This window comes from Calliphora vicina, chromosome 1 (assembly GCF_958450345.1).
Source record: "Calliphora vicina chromosome 1, idCalVici1.1, whole genome shotgun sequence".
Taxonomy (NCBI): domain Eukaryota; kingdom Metazoa; phylum Arthropoda; class Insecta; order Diptera; family Calliphoridae; genus Calliphora; species Calliphora vicina.
Window position 1 is genome coordinate 9,348,796 of NC_088780.1, and position 17,144 is coordinate 9,365,939.

General features: G+C 32.5%; 7 protein-coding genes across 8 annotated transcripts; 3 read left to right on the top strand and 4 right to left on the bottom strand.

Annotated features, from left to right (window-relative positions):
* Window positions 1-30: 30 nt before the first annotated feature.
* On the top strand, window positions 31-2,245 carry POLDIP2 (DNA polymerase delta interacting protein 2). The gene is made up of 4 exons (XM_065498925.1): window positions 31-436; window positions 641-1,196; window positions 1,258-1,599; window positions 1,661-2,245. Exons 1-4 carry the CDS (start codon window positions 321-323, stop codon window positions 1,982-1,984), a joined length of 1,338 nt encoding a protein of 445 aa, XP_065354997.1. The 5' UTR covers window positions 31-320; the 3' UTR covers window positions 1,985-2,245.
* Window positions 2,231-3,453, bottom strand: mRpL44 (mitochondrial ribosomal protein L44). Its single transcript, XM_065498926.1, has 3 exons — window positions 3,305-3,453; window positions 2,487-3,245; window positions 2,231-2,431 (listed from the first exon to the last, which is right to left on the bottom strand). Exons 1-3 carry the CDS (start codon window positions 3,372-3,374, stop codon window positions 2,292-2,294), a joined length of 969 nt encoding a protein of 322 aa, XP_065354998.1. The 5' UTR covers window positions 3,375-3,453; the 3' UTR covers window positions 2,231-2,291.
* Window positions 3,454-3,999: 546 nt separating this feature from the next.
* Snr1 (SWI/SNF related, matrix associated, actin dependent regulator of chromatin, subfamily b, member 1) lies at window positions 4,000-5,352 on the top strand. The gene is made up of 2 exons (XM_065498928.1): window positions 4,000-4,373; window positions 4,438-5,352. The coding sequence occupies exons 1-2, from the start codon at window positions 4,102-4,104 to the stop codon at window positions 5,276-5,278; spliced, it is 1,113 nt and encodes a 370-aa protein (XP_065355000.1). The 5' UTR covers window positions 4,000-4,101; the 3' UTR covers window positions 5,279-5,352.
* Window positions 5,353-5,397: 45 nt separating this feature from the next.
* On the bottom strand, window positions 5,398-7,228 carry HDAC3 (histone deacetylase 3). Its single transcript, XM_065498927.1, has 3 exons — window positions 6,836-7,228; window positions 6,689-6,777; window positions 5,398-6,620 (listed from the first exon to the last, which is right to left on the bottom strand). The coding sequence occupies exons 1-3, from the start codon at window positions 6,991-6,993 to the stop codon at window positions 5,545-5,547; spliced, it is 1,323 nt and encodes a 440-aa protein (XP_065354999.1). The 5' UTR covers window positions 6,994-7,228; the 3' UTR covers window positions 5,398-5,544.
* A 791-nt stretch (window positions 7,229-8,019) lies between these two features.
* On the bottom strand, window positions 8,020-10,234 carry LOC135963832 (trypsin beta). The gene is made up of 3 exons (XM_065515822.1): window positions 10,096-10,234; window positions 8,457-8,917; window positions 8,020-8,246 (listed from the first exon to the last, which is right to left on the bottom strand). Exons 1-3 carry the CDS (start codon window positions 10,216-10,218, stop codon window positions 8,054-8,056), a joined length of 777 nt encoding a protein of 258 aa, XP_065371894.1. The 5' UTR covers window positions 10,219-10,234; the 3' UTR covers window positions 8,020-8,053.
* A 356-nt stretch (window positions 10,235-10,590) lies between these two features.
* Window positions 10,591-13,393, bottom strand: Kdsr (3-ketodihydrosphingosine reductase). Its single transcript, XM_065498929.1, has 3 exons — window positions 13,152-13,393; window positions 12,362-12,930; window positions 10,591-11,092 (listed from the first exon to the last, which is right to left on the bottom strand). The coding sequence occupies exons 1-3, from the start codon at window positions 13,372-13,374 to the stop codon at window positions 10,895-10,897; spliced, it is 990 nt and encodes a 329-aa protein (XP_065355001.1). The 5' UTR covers window positions 13,375-13,393; the 3' UTR covers window positions 10,591-10,894.
* A 1,536-nt stretch (window positions 13,394-14,929) lies between these two features.
* Window positions 14,930-17,089, top strand: MBD-like (methyl-CpG-binding domain protein 2). 2 transcript variants are annotated; one of them, XM_065515823.1, is made up of 3 exons: window positions 14,930-15,181; window positions 15,498-15,980; window positions 16,512-17,089. In XM_065515823.1, the coding sequence occupies exons 1-3, from the start codon at window positions 15,048-15,050 to the stop codon at window positions 16,993-16,995; spliced, it is 1,101 nt and encodes a 366-aa protein (XP_065371895.1). In that variant the 5' UTR covers window positions 14,930-15,047; the 3' UTR covers window positions 16,996-17,089. The 2 variants fall into 2 exon arrangements, with proteins under 2 accessions (XP_065371895.1, XP_065371896.1); XM_065515824.1 differs by lacking the exon at window positions 15,498-15,980.
* Window positions 17,090-17,144: the final 55 nt, after the last annotated feature.

The following is a 17,144-nucleotide window of genomic DNA, read 5'->3' on the forward strand; positions in this document are numbered from 1 at the left end:
AATCTCTAAAATGACATTTCTAAAATAAAACTTCTACAAAAAATTTCTTGGACGTTGCTCATAAAAAAATGTAATTATTTTACATTTACATATAAATTTAACATATTAAATAACAAATAAATAGTTTAGATATTACTGCGACTAATAATTAGGCTATACATTAATAACTTTTGGATAAAATCTCTAAAACTATTTAATATTAAAGAAATTTGTTATCACAACAACAACTTACCAGGTAAGAAGATTCTGAACAACCAAGAAAATTTGTTGAACTATAGCAAAAATAATTAAGTAAATCGCTATAAATTACTACAAAACAAATGGGGTTTTTGCAACAAATACTATGGACACAGAACCAAAGAAAATCGACGGCTTTATTGCAAACTGTAACGGTCATAATAACAAGGAGCATTAAAAAACATTCACAGCAAGCTAGGTGAGTAGTAAGTAGGTCTAACGATTTTTTTCTTTTGGAAAGATTGTGATGAAATTTATAAAGAAGTATTTTCTAGAAATTTGGCGCAATTGTTGAAAAACACTTGAGATCACTTGTCTGAACTGTGTAAACAATTGACAACAAAATAAAGTTGCGTAACTAACATTTCTCCCTTGCCTCTTGTTGTTTTGTTTCACTTTATAGATTGGCAGAGGTAGGACGTTTAGAGCCGGCAAAATCCGATGGTAAATATGAAACTGGACAACTATTTCTGCATCGCATCTTCGGTTATAGAGGAGTAGTTTTGTTTCCTTGGACGGCAAGAGTATACGATCGTGATCTGCATAATCCTAATAAACAGAAGCCTGCTACAGCTTCCACTAATAGTTCTGGCAATAATACTTCAGCGAAAAATGCGATTAAAGGAAAATCGACTGAAACGTCTACAAAAACTAGCGATAAAACCATCAATAAGCCAAATGGTGTAGCGGCCTCTTTAAAGTCTCATTTAAACGATGTAGTTAATACACTTAACGGCGCTGCTGGCTCTCCGGACACTGCTGCTACTACAAGTGACACCTCCAAAAGCAGTGAAAATACTAGCAAACCAAATTCGGCTGATAGTACAAACGATAAAAGCTCAAATACGGCGACTCAAGCTAGTTCAACGGCAGCCCAGGAGTCAAATAATAAGGAAGTTAAAGGCAAAGTTCACACTTTCTATCAGGTCTTAATAGATTCACGCGATTGTCCTTATATTGTAAGTATCCAGTTTAAAGTCATACACAATTTTCAATTGAAAAATAACAACAAATTTTCAGCGTGCCCAAACTGAGGCTGTTACATTTTTGGGCAATCAAGACTCAAATCGTAGTTTGTATGCCATACCCGGCTTGGATTATGTTTCTCATGATGATATTATGCCCTATTCGTCTGCGGATAAGAATCCTTTGCATCATGAACTATTTGACAAATTCTTAACGCATGTACCCGACAAGCAGCCTTCATTTGAGGCCAAAGATACTTTGAAAACATGGCAGGAAAAGAATCATCCTTGGCTGGAATTGAGTGATGTGCATAAAGAGACAACGGAAAATATACGTGTAACTGTGATACCATTCTATATGGGTTGCCGTGAGACACCAGCCTCTTCGGTGTATTGGGTTTGTGCTTTTTGATAATTTTAACTTGGCATTTTATCCATTAAATATATTTTAATTGCAGTGGCGTTATTCTATACGTTTGGAAAATCTTGGCATGACAAGTGTCCAATTGCGTGAGAGACATTGGCGTATATTTTCCCTGTCAGGTACTTTGGAGACTGTAAGGGGACGTGGTGTCGTAGGTCAAGAGCCTATTTTGAGTCCACGATTGCCCGCTTTTCAATACAGCAGTCATGTGAGTCTTCAGGCACCCAGTGGCCATATGTGGGGTACTTTTCGCTTAGAACGAGAGGATGGACATATGTTTGATTGTAAAATTCCGCCTTTTTCATTGGAAAGTAAACCTGAAGAACCGCCTGCCGGCCAAACGAAAAAGACGGATTAAGTAACCAAACGTTACTGTTTGATATTTTGTCCAAAAAAAATAGTAGTGGATAATGCAAACTACAAATAGAAATTTATTGCTTTAGTTAGTTATGATTTTTTTGCTGAATAATAAGTCTATGTATGTGTGTTTTACGAAGCAAAAAAACCCCCATCTCTACAAATATTTAAGTAGACAATTTAAATTGTATAAATTTAATAATAAATGAAAATGAAATTTTGAAAATTTCAAGTGTTACCTAAAAAATTAACTAAAATTAAAGAGTTTATTATATTGTTAACAACAACTTATACAACAGATTTATTTATTATTGATTTATTTTTTGTGTTTGACTTTCAACTTGTAGTTTGTAATTAAAAGGTTTCATGTGATCGTGTATGCCAAATAACGTTTGCAAAGCATCCAATGAAGCGGTCTTAACTGCTGTATCTATGTCTTCACCAAATCCTGTAATAAAAAATACATATATTTCAAATTTCATATATTATTTATGCCTACATACCTTTTCCTATTAATTTCTTATCACTATAAAGACCAACATGGTAGGCGGCCAGAACAGTGTTCTTGCCACAGTCTCCCAAAAGACGTGGCTCAGGTGCAGCCAACTTGTTTTCTTTACAAACTTTCTTCAACAATTCATTAGGATTTTCTATGGCCCACAAATCTAATATATCTTTTTGATTGAGTTGTGTGCATATGAAGTCGCGAACAAATAGAAAAGCTCTTTCCACACCGGTGCTCTGTTCAAGTGCCCCAATTACCGCCAATAGGGACTGGGCCATTGACTCATTAGATGGAGGATATTCTGCGTCCAGCAATAAATCCTTCATGCCTAAATTAAATGCCACATTGGACAGCATTTCAGTGTTTAACAGAAAGGAAGCAATAGATTTTTGTCCCTCAAGGGGTACTTTAGGTAGGGAATACTTTAGGAAAGCTTCTACATATTCATTGGCAATATCTGCTCCCCTTTTAGACAAGTCCAAATTATGGGGCATTTGTATATCCGCTTCCTCTATGCCCAATTCACGTTGTTTTGCCTCTTCTTTGGCTATGTAAGACTGTTGTGTAAAAGCTGTGTTCAACAAAGACATATCGAACTCTTCTTGCAAGCGTTTGCCAAAGGCAAATAGTTCTGCTCTGTAATTCCATTCAACAAATTGCGATCGAGGAGAGGGTTCTTGGGGTCCCAACTTCTTAGCCCGGCGATTCAGTTCACGCAAAGTAGGAGCAACCCATCTCTTAAACGTGCGGTGAGGAACTTTACATTAAGATTTTATAAATTAATCAATGAAAACATATTCTCAAAATTGTACTCACTTAAAGTATTGACGTGAGTAAATGATTTACTTAATTGGAAAATTTTATTTGATGACCTTAATAGCGACATTTTAATTTTATGTTTTAAAAAAAATTATAAAATTTTTAAGAAAACCCCTACCGCATTAATTTACACTACACATTAAATAACGAACAGCTGTTTAGTACTTAAAAGTGAAGCCAAGTTAAGTGTAGCGTTTTTTTAATATTGGGCGCATTTTGTTTTACACTAATTGACAACATTAGTCAACGATGGCACTGCTACACACCAAAAATATATGATTTTTTTTAAGATAATGAAAATCCTAAAATATATCCATTTAAAAGTTTCAGTTTGTTGGATAATGAAAATCCTAAAATATATCCATTTAAAAGTTTCAGTTTGTTGGAGATTGAGTTGAATAATAGATTCGGTTCTCAAAAAAAAAAAGATTTAAGTCGGAATATAATGATTTTTATGATCTTAAAAAAATCAATAGTGTATACTCAATTCTGAGGCTGTGTGTATTAACTTTTATTGCGAAATAAATGTTCAAACACTAAAGCATGCCGACTACATGTAAAATTTTTATGTAAGCAATAGAATTTGACAGTTGCGAACATAAAAATGTCTAAACTTAAGTTACGTGGAGATGGGTGAAGGGTACTTTGCCTCATTGGTGTGTAAATCGCTAGGCTTGATGAGAGAATCGCTAAATTACCATCACTGTAGTCGGACGCCATTGATTGTGTATATTATAATAATAAGCGGAAGAATTGTATTTATTGTCTAAAATTAAAATAAACAAAAATTTGGAATGTCTTTGCAAACCTATGGAGATAAGCCGGTGGCTTTTCAACTGGAGGAGGGAGGAGAATATTATTATGTGGGTTCAGAAGTTGGTAATTATATGCGACTCTTTCGTGGTATATTGTATAAAAAATACCCCGGCATGACGAGAATTGTGTTGTCAAATGAAGAACGCAAACGCTTAGCAGATTCCGGCTTAAGTCCACATATTTTAGCCAGTTCCGTGTCACTGCTCAGGGCTTGTGAGGTGGATGATATAATACAAGGCAATGATGAAAAGTAATATAGCAATTAATTCCAAATAAAAAATATTTTATTTAATTGTTACAATTTTGTATTTTAGATATCGAGCCATTTCGGTAAATACCACAGATGCTCCATTGCCACGTGAAAGTAAGTCGAAGAAACAACCCCAATATGTGCCCACAATGCCAAACTCGAGTCATTTGGATGCGGTACCACAGGCCACTCCCATAAATCGTAATAGAGTACATACCAAGAAAGTTCGTACATTTCCAATGTGCTTTGATGATACAGATCCCACAGCTAATTTGGAAAATGCATCACAAAAGGAATGTCTGGTTCCCATACGTTTGGACATGGAGTTGGAGGGCCAGAAGCTACGAGACACTTTCACTTGGAACAAAAACGAAAGCATGATTACACCCGAACAATTTGCCGAAGTTCTATGTGATGATTTGGACTTGAATCCAATTCCATTTGTTCCAGCTATTGCCCAGGCAATTCGTCAGCAAATCGAGGCATTTCCCAGTGAGCCGCCGATAATAGAGGACAGTTGTGATCAGCGGGTTATTGTAAAGCTAAACATACACGTTGGAAATACTTCTTTAGTGGATCAAATTGAATGGGATATGTCAGAAAAGAATAATAATCCCGAGGAGTTTGCTATCAAACTTTGTGCTGAATTGGGTCTTGGTGGTGAATTTGTAACCGCCATAGCATACAGTATTCGTGGTCAATTGTCATGGCATTGTCGTACTTATGCATTTAGTGAAGCACCACTTTCCACAGTTGATGTACCATTTCGTAATCCAAGTGATGCCGATGCTTGGGCACCATTTTTGGAGACTTTAACAGATGCCGAAATGGAAAAGAAAATACGTGATCAGGATCGTAACACTAGGCGTATGCGACGTTTGGCTAATACAACTACGGGTTGGTAAAAAGGGAAAAATAACTATAGTTTTTTAATTTAAAATATAAAGAGTAATTTACAATACTGAATACCATAAGCAAATGGTTTCTATGGATAACTGGTAAAGATAAATAAAAAGAAAAAAAATACGTTTTTATACTACTATATATTAATTTTTAATTGTATTATTAATTACTCTTATCAATTACATTACAAATAACATAAAATAAAAACAGTTCAACTGTCTATCATAATAAACATCTACACACACATTTATACGAGTATCTTCGCAACTTAACTATCTGTTGTACTGTCACCTTTATCCTGATCTTGTTCACCATCATAGAATTCATTTTTCGGTTCAACTATTTTATCCTCTTCGGCTTGTGAATTTCTTACGTCCAGATCTTCCTTTTCCTCTTTAATATTACGCAATTCTTCCATATCCACAACATCGGGAGGAACTTGTACCATCTGTACACTTGGAGAATGTTGACACATTTTAAGATTTTCATAAACATGTTTGACTATTGCTTCCAAATATTGTTTCGAGTTGGCATTTTCCTGCCTAGAATTAACGTCAGGGTGTAAAGTGAAGTCGGGAGCAAAGAATTCTAAATATTCCGTCATCGGCAATTCATTGGTAATGTGTTCGTCTACTAAGAGAGAAGTTTCATGAGTCCAACATCTGGCAACGTTACGGAGTGTATAACCACCTCCGCCCACAACCAACGTGGGCACATTGAAGCCTTTAACGAATTCTACACAAGCTCCATGGCCCCGTGTACTAAGCGAAAAGCAACCTAGACGATCACCAGCTAAGGAATCTGCTCCACATTGTAGCACTATTGCTGTAGGACGATAAAAATCCATTACTGCTGATATTATAGGCTTGAAAACTTGGAAATAACTTTGATCGTCAATTCCCTCCTTTAGCGGCACGTTAACACTGTAATAACGACCCGATTCAGCACCAATTTCATACATATCTCCAGTGCCCGGAAAGAAATAGTTGCCATATTTGTGAAAAGACGCCGTCATAACACGGTCGGTGAGATAGAAAGCCTCCTGCACCCCATCGCCATGATGAACATCAATATCTATGTATAAGACACGAGGATTGTACTTTAGCAATTCCAATATGCCTATAACAATATCATTGACATAGCAAAATCCAGAAGCTTCGAATTTTTTAGCGTGATGCAAACCGCCCGACCAGTTTATGCAAATATCACTGTGATTGTGATTTAGTTTCTGGGCTCCCTCCAACGAGGCCCCGGTATACATGGAACAGAACTCAAAAAGTCCATCAAATACAGGACAATCCTCGCCCACACTAAAGTGAGATAGATATTTCGTATAACCCACAGCTATAACAAAACGGAGAGAAAATTTAATAATTAGTAGTATGAATTCGTGAACCACAACCACCACTTACAATTACAGTGAATGTTTTGAGGTGTCACTTGCTGCAAAAACTCTATGTATTCCTCACTATGGAATCGTAACATATCCTGGGCACTAGCTCTGCAAAGATGAGGTAAAAAATAAGCTTTTATTTTAAATTTTTTTTACGTTTACTCACTTGTATGGTCTATAAATTTTCATTTTTCTATGCAAGCCATAATTCATGACCAAACTATGGGTCACAGACAAACGATGTGGCTTCATGGGATGTCCGGGTCCATAGTGGAAATTACCCACATCCGGATTGTAAAAATAGGAAACACGTCGTTTACTCATTCTATTATTCTTAGAGTTGGGATGATACTAATCCTTAATTGTAGTTGAAAGATGCTTCCGGAGAAAATAGTTGTTTTATAAACAGTATGATTAACAAAACAACAACCACAACTAATAGACGCCGCGTGAGTGAAAAATCTAAATCACGCAAACTCATTACTGAGGTAGAGCCATGCAAAGATGCTTAGTTTTTTTTTAGTGATTTTACCACTTTTTATTTAATGTAGTTTAATAAGCTACTATTTAGCCAGCATTTATTACAAATTAAAAGCAAAATATTAATTTTAACACGACTGTTCTGATTATTGTTGCATTTGCTTTATTCTGTTTTTCTTTACTACTGACAAAGAAGTTGCTGTAAAACAAGTGTCAAAATATGTTTTACTTAGTGCTGCCACATCAACGAAAATTAGGGATCGAATATAAAAGTTTGGTCGGTATTAAAATAATATTTTTATTGCCCCATGCAAGTTCGAAAAACTCAATTTTTCAAGAAAAATTCTATTATACACAAGATTTTCTACATAAATTACACAAAAATTTCCATAGAAAATACAGTTATACAAAGGATTTTCTATCGAACATACAGTTACACACCAAATTTTTAAAATAAAACTACATAAAATACTGAAAAGTATTGGAAAGTCTCTAAAGAGTCGCATAGTACTTCGGTACTTTTCAATATGAAATAGTATCAAAAAAAGTACGATATCAACTTTTTCATGCCCGTTGACAATGTATTTTAAGGGCTGCCAGATTTTAATTATAAAATTAGAGAAAAGTTCAACTGAAACGTAAATTTTAAAAATTTTATAAAATATTTAATTAAAGACAAGGCGTATTTGTCGTGATTAATTTCTTCTTGTCGTATGACTATTAAATTAATATATATTGATTGCAAAATAAGGTATGTTACAAAGTGATTTTTTGTGTTTTTTGTTGAGATTGAAAATTAAAATTTATATATTTTATACATTGCTTTCATTGAAGTGAAAATTCATACCAGAGATACATATTATATTTGTTAGCTATATATGTACATTACAAACATGTTTGTTTATTACAATTTTGTTAATAACTTTATCCAGAAACGTATTGGTGCATAGGCTAAACGTGTGTAAACTCCCGGGTAATATGGATCGGCGCAACCAACGCCCCATGAAACCACTCCCACGAGTATGCCATTCATTTGTATGGGTCCACCGCTATCGCCTTGACAGGCATCTGTATTACGGGCAGCAGCACAAAACATTCTAAAAATATTAAGTGATTATTAAAGTTTATAAAATATAAAACAAGTATGTATGTGTGTTATGGATCTTAAATAGAGGTAAGAACATTTTTAATTTAGAGTACGGCCATTAAAGGACGTAAGTTTTTTTTTTAAGACTTAGCAAAACAAAAATAATTAAAATGTTTGTAATTACAAATCCGACTATGTAGTAATAAAAGAAATTACGTACGCATTTGTAATACCACCATGAGAACGCAAACTGTCGTGACATTTCTGTTGATTAACCGTATATACATTGGTATATTTAAGTTCTGTTGTTAGTAAGTGATCTCCTGAACTTTGATAGCCCCAACCAGAGACAGTCGCTACTGCATTATCTTCAATTCTTGTCGACAACTGTGTTAGTTTAATCGATCTCACTGGTAAATCATATCGTTCAAATGCATTCTCTCGCACCCTCAACAAAGACACATCGAAATTCATATTGTCTGGATTGTAACTGGGATGGGAATGTATTTGTTTGACGCTTAAAATTACACCCTCTCGGGAACGCCACCGACTGCCCATGCGCAATGTTATATAGCTGGGTATATGCTCAATGCCATGAACACAATGAGCCGCTGTTATTGCCCAATTTCCATTAAGTATGGCGGCTCCACATATGTGAATAGTCTGGCGTCGTAATGAAAGCTTAAATTAAAAAAAGTTTTAAAAAATTACTTTCCTCTCAACTACCTCAATTTGTTTAACCTATTTTTATACCCTTCACTTTCGTGAGAAGGGTATATATAAGTTTGTCATTCCGTTTGTAATTTCTACATTTTTCATTTCCGACCCTATAAAGTATATATATTCTGGATCCTTATAGATAGCGGAGTCGATTAAGCCATGTCCGTCTGTCTGTCCGTCTGTCTGTCTGTCTGTTGAAATCAGTTTTCTGAAGACCCCAGATATCTTCGGGATCCAAATCTTCAATAATTCTGTCAGACATGCTTTCGAGAATTTTGCTATTTAAAATCAGCAAAATCGGTCCACAAATGGCTGAGATATGAGGAAAAAACCAAGACAACCTCGATTTTTGACCTATTTTTTACCTATATCTGGATTACTAAGACATTAATATAGACAATATGGATATCTAATGATAGATATTTCAAAGACATTTGCAACGACGTATATAAGACCATAGTAAGTTGGACCTACAATGGGTCAAAATCGGGAAAAAATTTTGAACCCGATTTTTTTTTTTTAAAAAAAATTGAAAAAACAAAAAAAAAATTTTTAAAATTTAAAAAAAATAAAAATTTTAAATTTAAAAAAAAAAATTTTTAAATTTAAAAAACAATCGAAAAATTTTTTTTTTCAAAAAATTCAAAAAACAACTGGAAAAAAAATTAAATTTTGTTTACCTAAAAATATTAAAAATTTTTAAGTATAATTTGGTGAAGGGTATATAAGATTCGGCACAGCCGAATATAGCACTCTTACTTGTTTTATTACACTTTGGTCAAGTGTATATAAGATTTGGCACATCCGAATATGGCCCTATTACTTGTTTTAAATTATGCTGTAATTTAAGATTCGTTTTTAAATGGATATATACCTATATGTATGTAAATCAAACGAGAACGATGATTATAATATAAAATTAGTCGTGAAGGTAAAAACAGTATATTAAGCAAAAATGTATTCGTTTTTTGAACAAAAATATCAATGTTGTCCGTGAGCAATGCTTGAGGGTCGCTAGGGTTAAAAATCGTTCCATAAACTGAATTGTTTTCAAAAATAATACCGTTAATTAAATACTGAAGTGGAGGTAGGTTTTTTAAATTCGGCATAATTAAATATAACTCTCACTTGTAACTTACTTGAAATGGAAAATCCTCTATATTGGCATTTTTCCCATTAACAATACGATACTGAGCCGCCTCAGTATAACTTAAATGAATTACTAATAGTATAAAGAAGATACAGTAAATTGACATCTGCATGATTCAAATACCGTTTTCAAACTACGACAATGACACCGAATTATTTCACTGCCTTTGGCACAAAATTTAGCTTAATAAGAACAAACAAATTTTCTTTTTGTTCTCTTCGCATGTACTTTTTTCTTATCTAAAGATATTTAAAATAAAACATAAGCAATTAATAAATAATAAGATATTGAAAATCATAATTAACAAATTTGGCTTCCGACGATGAGACAAGCAAGATGTCAGTCATTCATATTTACAATTGATAATAGCACAACTAATACATATTTGTAAGCAAGAAAAAACCTTTAGATAATTTAGCTTTTTTCAATCTTTTTACCTTGAATTTTAGTTTAAAGTCATTTAAAAGAAATGTAAAGAACATAGTTAAAACAAAAATACTTTATTAAAAATTTGTTTACATTAATGATGTCTGTAGGTACATATAAATATAAAAAAGCTCTTTGGCTACGAAAATAATTTAATGTTTTTGTGCTTTTTGGTAAATAAAAATCCAAAATAATAAAGTGATGAAGTAAGAATTTTACTATGAAATGTTCTTATAACTCTATTATTTAAACATTTTTTTAAGTATTTAAAAATATAATTGTTGATGTTATTTAAAATTACAATAAGTTAAATGGAATTATAATTTAAACTATCTGTTTAGGCTTGACTGTTTTTAAAGTCATTATTCAGTTTTTTCCTTGGCACAATTTTTAATAATACGCTCAAAGTGTAGATGTAATAAACAGCCAATTATACGCAGAGGGCCCAAGAACAGAGCATGGAATATATTTTGAAAAAATCCACCCCAACGGAAAAGTCCACCGCCGAGGAGAGTGAGTAACCATGATTCAGCACCCAATATGGATATAAAATTGCCTTTCTGTAAAGAAAACAAATGAAGTAAAATTAAAATAATTTTTTTTTTTAGTTTTTAAAACGTTCTAAAAACTATAATCGGAAGTATCGGAACTAGCATATCCGTTCCAACAATACATTACATTTTTTAAATAATTTTATTTATATTGTAAATTCCAAAAGTAAGTCGATGTAGCCATGTCAGTCTACCAGTTGAAATCAACATTCCAAAGTCCCTTAATAACTTACAAATTATTATATTAATACATCAATATGTCGGGTATAGTACTGGTTCGGTTGCTATTTAATATTGAGAAAATCTGCCCACAAATGGCTGAGATATAAACAAAAAACCAGGAATACCTCAATTTATATCCTTCACCATGAATGGTACACAGAAAAAAGAAATTCATAATTGGAATGAATTTTGTAATAAATATTATTAATCGAACTTGACTTTTTTTTCCCAAACTTATTTCATTCAAAATAAGAACATGTTCATAAATATTATAAAATTTTACATGACTGAAATTTTTGCTTTTTTTACTTAATTTTTTTAATAAATTGCATTATAATTGTATTATATAATGAATTAGTGCAAGAATATTTGCATAATAGCCATATATTGGCCAATATTTTAAGATAAAAAGGAGAATATCTGAAACTTAAAAATTATCATTAAACATAATAAAACATTCATAAATATAAAAGCATTTCATCCTCTTAAATCAATTTAATCATTTTCCCGCTTTTTATATCATTTTGTAGCTGAAAATCATAAAAAAACTAAAAATTTTCCATGAAAAATTTCAAACATTTTTGAACAACATAAAAATAAAAATGAAATTGAAATTATATTTTTCAAGCCTTCTAGATTTTATTTCAAAACATAAAATATTAAAAAAATCATACTATTTACGAAATTATTTATAAATGTTATGAATTGAAATCAATGAATTCGAATCATAATATTTATGTTGAAACTTTTTTCTGTGTAAGGGAATTTATATATAAGATTGTAATTCGCTTTGTAATTTCCACATTTTTCATTTGGATCGCTATAGATTGCGGAGTCGATATAGCTATCTGTTGAAATAAACTTTCCGAAGCGCCCAAAAAATCGAGAAAATCGTATCAAAAAAATATACATATATGAGCGAAAAACCGCGACTACTTCGATTTTATCACATATATAATTGTTTCTACAAAATATACTTTGGGATAGGATATATTAAGATACGTCACAGTCGGACAAGTTCGAAAATTCCAATATAATTTGTCACAATTTACTTACCAAAGCATCATTAAGTATCTGTTTTGCAACATGATCTGGCTGCGCTAAGCCACCGCTACCCGAGATAATTTTTGTTTCTTTCGGCTTGGTCTTTTCCTCATTCTCAAAGCCCGGCGTATTGGTATCAGCTGGCAGTGCCAAAGTGACAGTAACGCCTAAATGTTTTGACTCCATGGCAATTGTTTCGGCCATACCACGCAAAGCATATTTGGAAGCAGCATATGGCCCATAGCCATAAATACCAAATAAGGCCGCCTGTGATGCAGTCACCACAATAATACCCTCACCACTTTTTTTCATTTTTTGTAAAACATAACGTGTACAATTGTATGTACCCCAATAGTTAACATCCATTAGTTTGCGTGCATCCGCCACGGATACTTCTTCGAAAACACCACATATTGCTAAGCCGGCACAATTTATTAACATATAAATATTATCAAATTCCTCTTCGATATCTGCAAAACACCTAGCAACGTTGTCATAACTAGATGACAAGTCCAAGCAACGATATTGGAATTTTTGATCTGGTCTTTGGCGTATAACTTCCATAAGAGCCACAGCTCCCTCTAAACATTTGAATAAATATAAATTAAAAACATAACAAACAATTAGCCTAGGATAAATAATTTCATAACTAAATTTTAAAGCATGTCTGAGTTTTTTAAGAAAGTTTCTAACAATTTAGTTTGTTTTCATTCTTTAAAACACTGGGGTGGGTGGGGTTCATTAAAAAACAAACCACGTAAATTTACAGTTAATTAAAAATGTATGTACAACGTTTACTTACTTAACATTTTTTCATCGCGTGCTATCACTGTAACATTAGCTCCCTTTAGGGCGCATTCCACGGCTAAACATAAACCGATTCCTCTGCTGCCTCCTGTTATGACAACATGTTTACCCACTATACTCTTGGCACGTTTACGAGTAACAAACAAATACACTAAAATATGAGCTATAACAGCAATTCCAATATATACACCTATTTCCAAAGTTATCGCAACAGTCATAATGATGTTAATTTATAGTTCGAAGTGTGAATCTGCAAGGAGCAAAAAAGAAAATGAAAATTTTTTGCTATTAGAAAGTTTTTCTCTGGTTATTTTCATTTACTTTATGTTTTTCTTTTCGATTTTTGGGGTCACTAACTTACCACCAGGAAAAACTTGTATTATTTTTCAGTTACCATAAACTGTTTGCATTTAATGCTTTGATACTTATTTTTGATAAGATAAATGATTCATGTGTGCAATGTTGCTGAAGAAACATAGATATTTACCTGTAATAATCAAGGCGAATTCATACAAGGTGGTGGCAGTTCTACAAAAACAACAATTGGTCTTAACAAATGTCAAAAAAACAATAATGAAAAATTAAACAAATAAGTATTTAAACTTAATATAGTGTAGATAATTCGATAGTGAGGGCTCGTAATTTTGTTTAATACCAAGGCGAATTTATACAAGGTGGAGTCAGTGAAACAGCTGATAATTTTTTTTTTCGCTTTTTGGTTCTAACAACTGTCAAAGCTTGTTTTTATATTTAAATATCTACATATTCTAAGCTTATTAACAAAATATTTATTGTTTACATAAATAAGTAAAGCCCGCACTATTCAATTATCTACACTATATTAAGTTTAAATATTTATTTGTTAAATTTTTCATTTTGTTTTTTTGACATTTATTAAGACCAATCGTTGTTTTTGTAGAACTGACACCACCTTGTATAAATTCGCCTTGGTTTAATACTTTACACCCCGTCTACAACAGACACGAAATGCTCTTAAAACACATGGTTTAACAACCATGTTAAAACATTTCTAAAACGCTAAAATGATGAGTCTATACCTAACACTAACATCATGTTAGTTTAATGTTAAACATTTCATGCCAGTTGTAGACCTAGTGCTATCAATTAGAAATTTCAGAAATTGTCAACAACAGTTACAATAAAGTAGTAGTAGAAACACTCCGGCTCATCTGTCTGGCGCACGTCAAACAAATGTTGGGTGTTAGTCCCACCCTAATATTGTGGTGTAGGGTATAAAAAGGAAAACTCCATCGTTTTTGGAATTTTTTTTTTAAATATTTTTAAAACAGATAAGTTAAAAAATAATTTGAAAAGATTTATAAAATAAATGACCCGTAATAATTATTGTATAAATCTCCAAATTAAAATTATGGTTTACATTTGCATTTTCAAAATGTGATAATTAAAAACTTTAATATTTATTAAATTTTAATATCAATCACTTTTGAGACAAAATCTTATAAACTTATTGCTCGCATAAAAACAAAAATTTGAATGATAATAAAATTGATTCTTCTTCTCTCGGAATTTGAAAAATTCTGTGTATTTTATGTGGATAAATAGTAATACGAATTATTAAAAATAGTTCTTAATTTGTTACAGTTACATAAAATAATGTAAATTGCCGTTAACGTTTCCATTTAAACCGTTTCGACTCGTTACACAGCCTTGTTTTCATATAGCCAAAAAATCGCTAGAATTCCTACCAATAGCTAAAACGCTTCCCCGCTAAACAAACATGACTGCTTGTCAAAAAAGTGTTTTTGTTTTTATCAGGAAAATTGTTTTTCCTACTATTAAATTATTTAAAGAAATAACTAAACAAAATAGAAAAAATATAAATTAGATTACGATTTAAAAGTAAAACGAAATGCAAATGAACTCGAATATATCAATTGAACGTAAAAAAGTAGACTGCAATGCCCTGCCCAAAGGATGGCAAAGGGAAGAAGTTTTACGAAAGTCTGGAATCTCAGCGGGAAAAGTTGATGTCTACTATTACAGGTAATACATTACTACAACAAACAATTACTAGCTCGACTAAGTAAATAACTAAAAACGCACGAATTAAACACAAGAAAACCCAACAATTTTAACACTTTCATTATTAAAAAAATTTACAAAAACCACAACAATATTACCCGTTCCTTTTATTTCTTCATAAACTATCTTTTATACACATCATTTTTTAACCCTTACCCCCACCACTTTTCTATACACATTCTTATTATTGTTATAATGACGTATGTACGTTGAACGATGTGCCGAAATTAAATTAATGTTGCTGATGACAATTGCCAATGATGATGATGTTGTGTAGTCCTACTGGAAAACGCATTGATAGTAAACCACAATTGGCTCGACATTTAGGAGATGCCATAGATATAAGCAGTTTTGATTTTCAAAAAGGAAAATTTATACAGCATCTGCCATCACCCTCTATATCACTATACCGCTGTATACCTGGTACTACATCTGTAGTAAGCAGTAGTGGCAGTGGTGTGGGAGGCGGCGGCGGTGGTGGTGCAAGTAGTGCTGGTATTGCTGTTGCTGGCTCTACTTCATTACCAACATTGGGTGGTGGTATTACTATAATACCATCACATCATCCATCTGTGGGACACAATTTAAAGCGTAAACATAGAATGGGATCTCAAACATCAGTCTTAAATTTACCCTCATCGTCCTCGTCGTCTTCCACTTCGATATCCGGTCATCATAATCTTTTAAATTCTTGCACAACGATGACAACGACGACGACATCAACAAATTTGCCACTTAAGCAACAACAATTAGAATTCAGGTAGAGCCTACAAAAAAACATAATAAATAAAAGGCAAATCTGTGTTGCATGCCATTGTCAAGTGATATCCAAACTATTTGATATATTTTTATGTACTACTACTACTACTATTTAGTGTAATCAAAAATAGAATTGGCAATTTTAGGAATTTCAATTAATAGGAAATTTATTTAAACCAAATTCATGTCCTTTATTACCGAATTGGCAGATTGTAATTTTTATATCAATCGGTTTGTCTTTTAATTTTGTTTGAAGAATAAGGAAAATTTATTTGTATGTATGTATGTCTTGCACTTTATTTTTGTTTTATTTATTTAACATTATTATGCATGCCGTTTAAACATTCATTCATTAATTTATAAAGCTACAAAGAACTTTTTGTGAATATATTTTTTTCCAAATTTTTTTTGCTAAGAAAATTTCTTGTAACTTTATAAATTTAGGTTTATACTATATATTCAATCTAGTTATGTAACAAGAAGTCTGATATAAATATCTTGAAATTCTAACAATTATTACTCGTATTAACAGTCGTGCTCTGCGAACAGATGTCTCACTGGTGCCACCCATACGTCAGACTGCGTCCATATTTAAGCAACCTGTGACAGTGATACGTAATCATGAAAATAGTAAGACAAAAAATGACACAAAACTAGGAGTACAAGATAAACCGAAACAATTATTTTGGGAGAAACGCTTGGAGTCAATGCGAGCCTGTCATGCAACCGGTGAACAATTTGACGATATTGTGCTGCCAAAGAGCCTGAAACCGTTGGGGCCCAATGTTCATGAACAGACTGTAATGCAATCACTAGCCACCGCTTTGCATGTACTCAATACACCCGTAACTGGGCAAACTGCATCCAAGACTGAATTTCAAAAAAACGCCACGGCTTTCATCAATCCTGACCAACCCCTAATGCAGGGTATTCTCATATCAGAAGATGACATACGACGGCAAGAAGATCGTGTTAGTGTGGCACGAAGAAAACTACAAGAAGCTTTAAAAGCTTAAACAAATATAACATGAAGTATAATTAGCTATAAGTATAAATTACAAAATATACATAACGAGAAAAAAGTACTAATAAATATGTTTTCAATTCAAATGATTTAATTTATAGTTAAAAATATAGAAAATTAGGATGCCGTATTCAGCTTTGG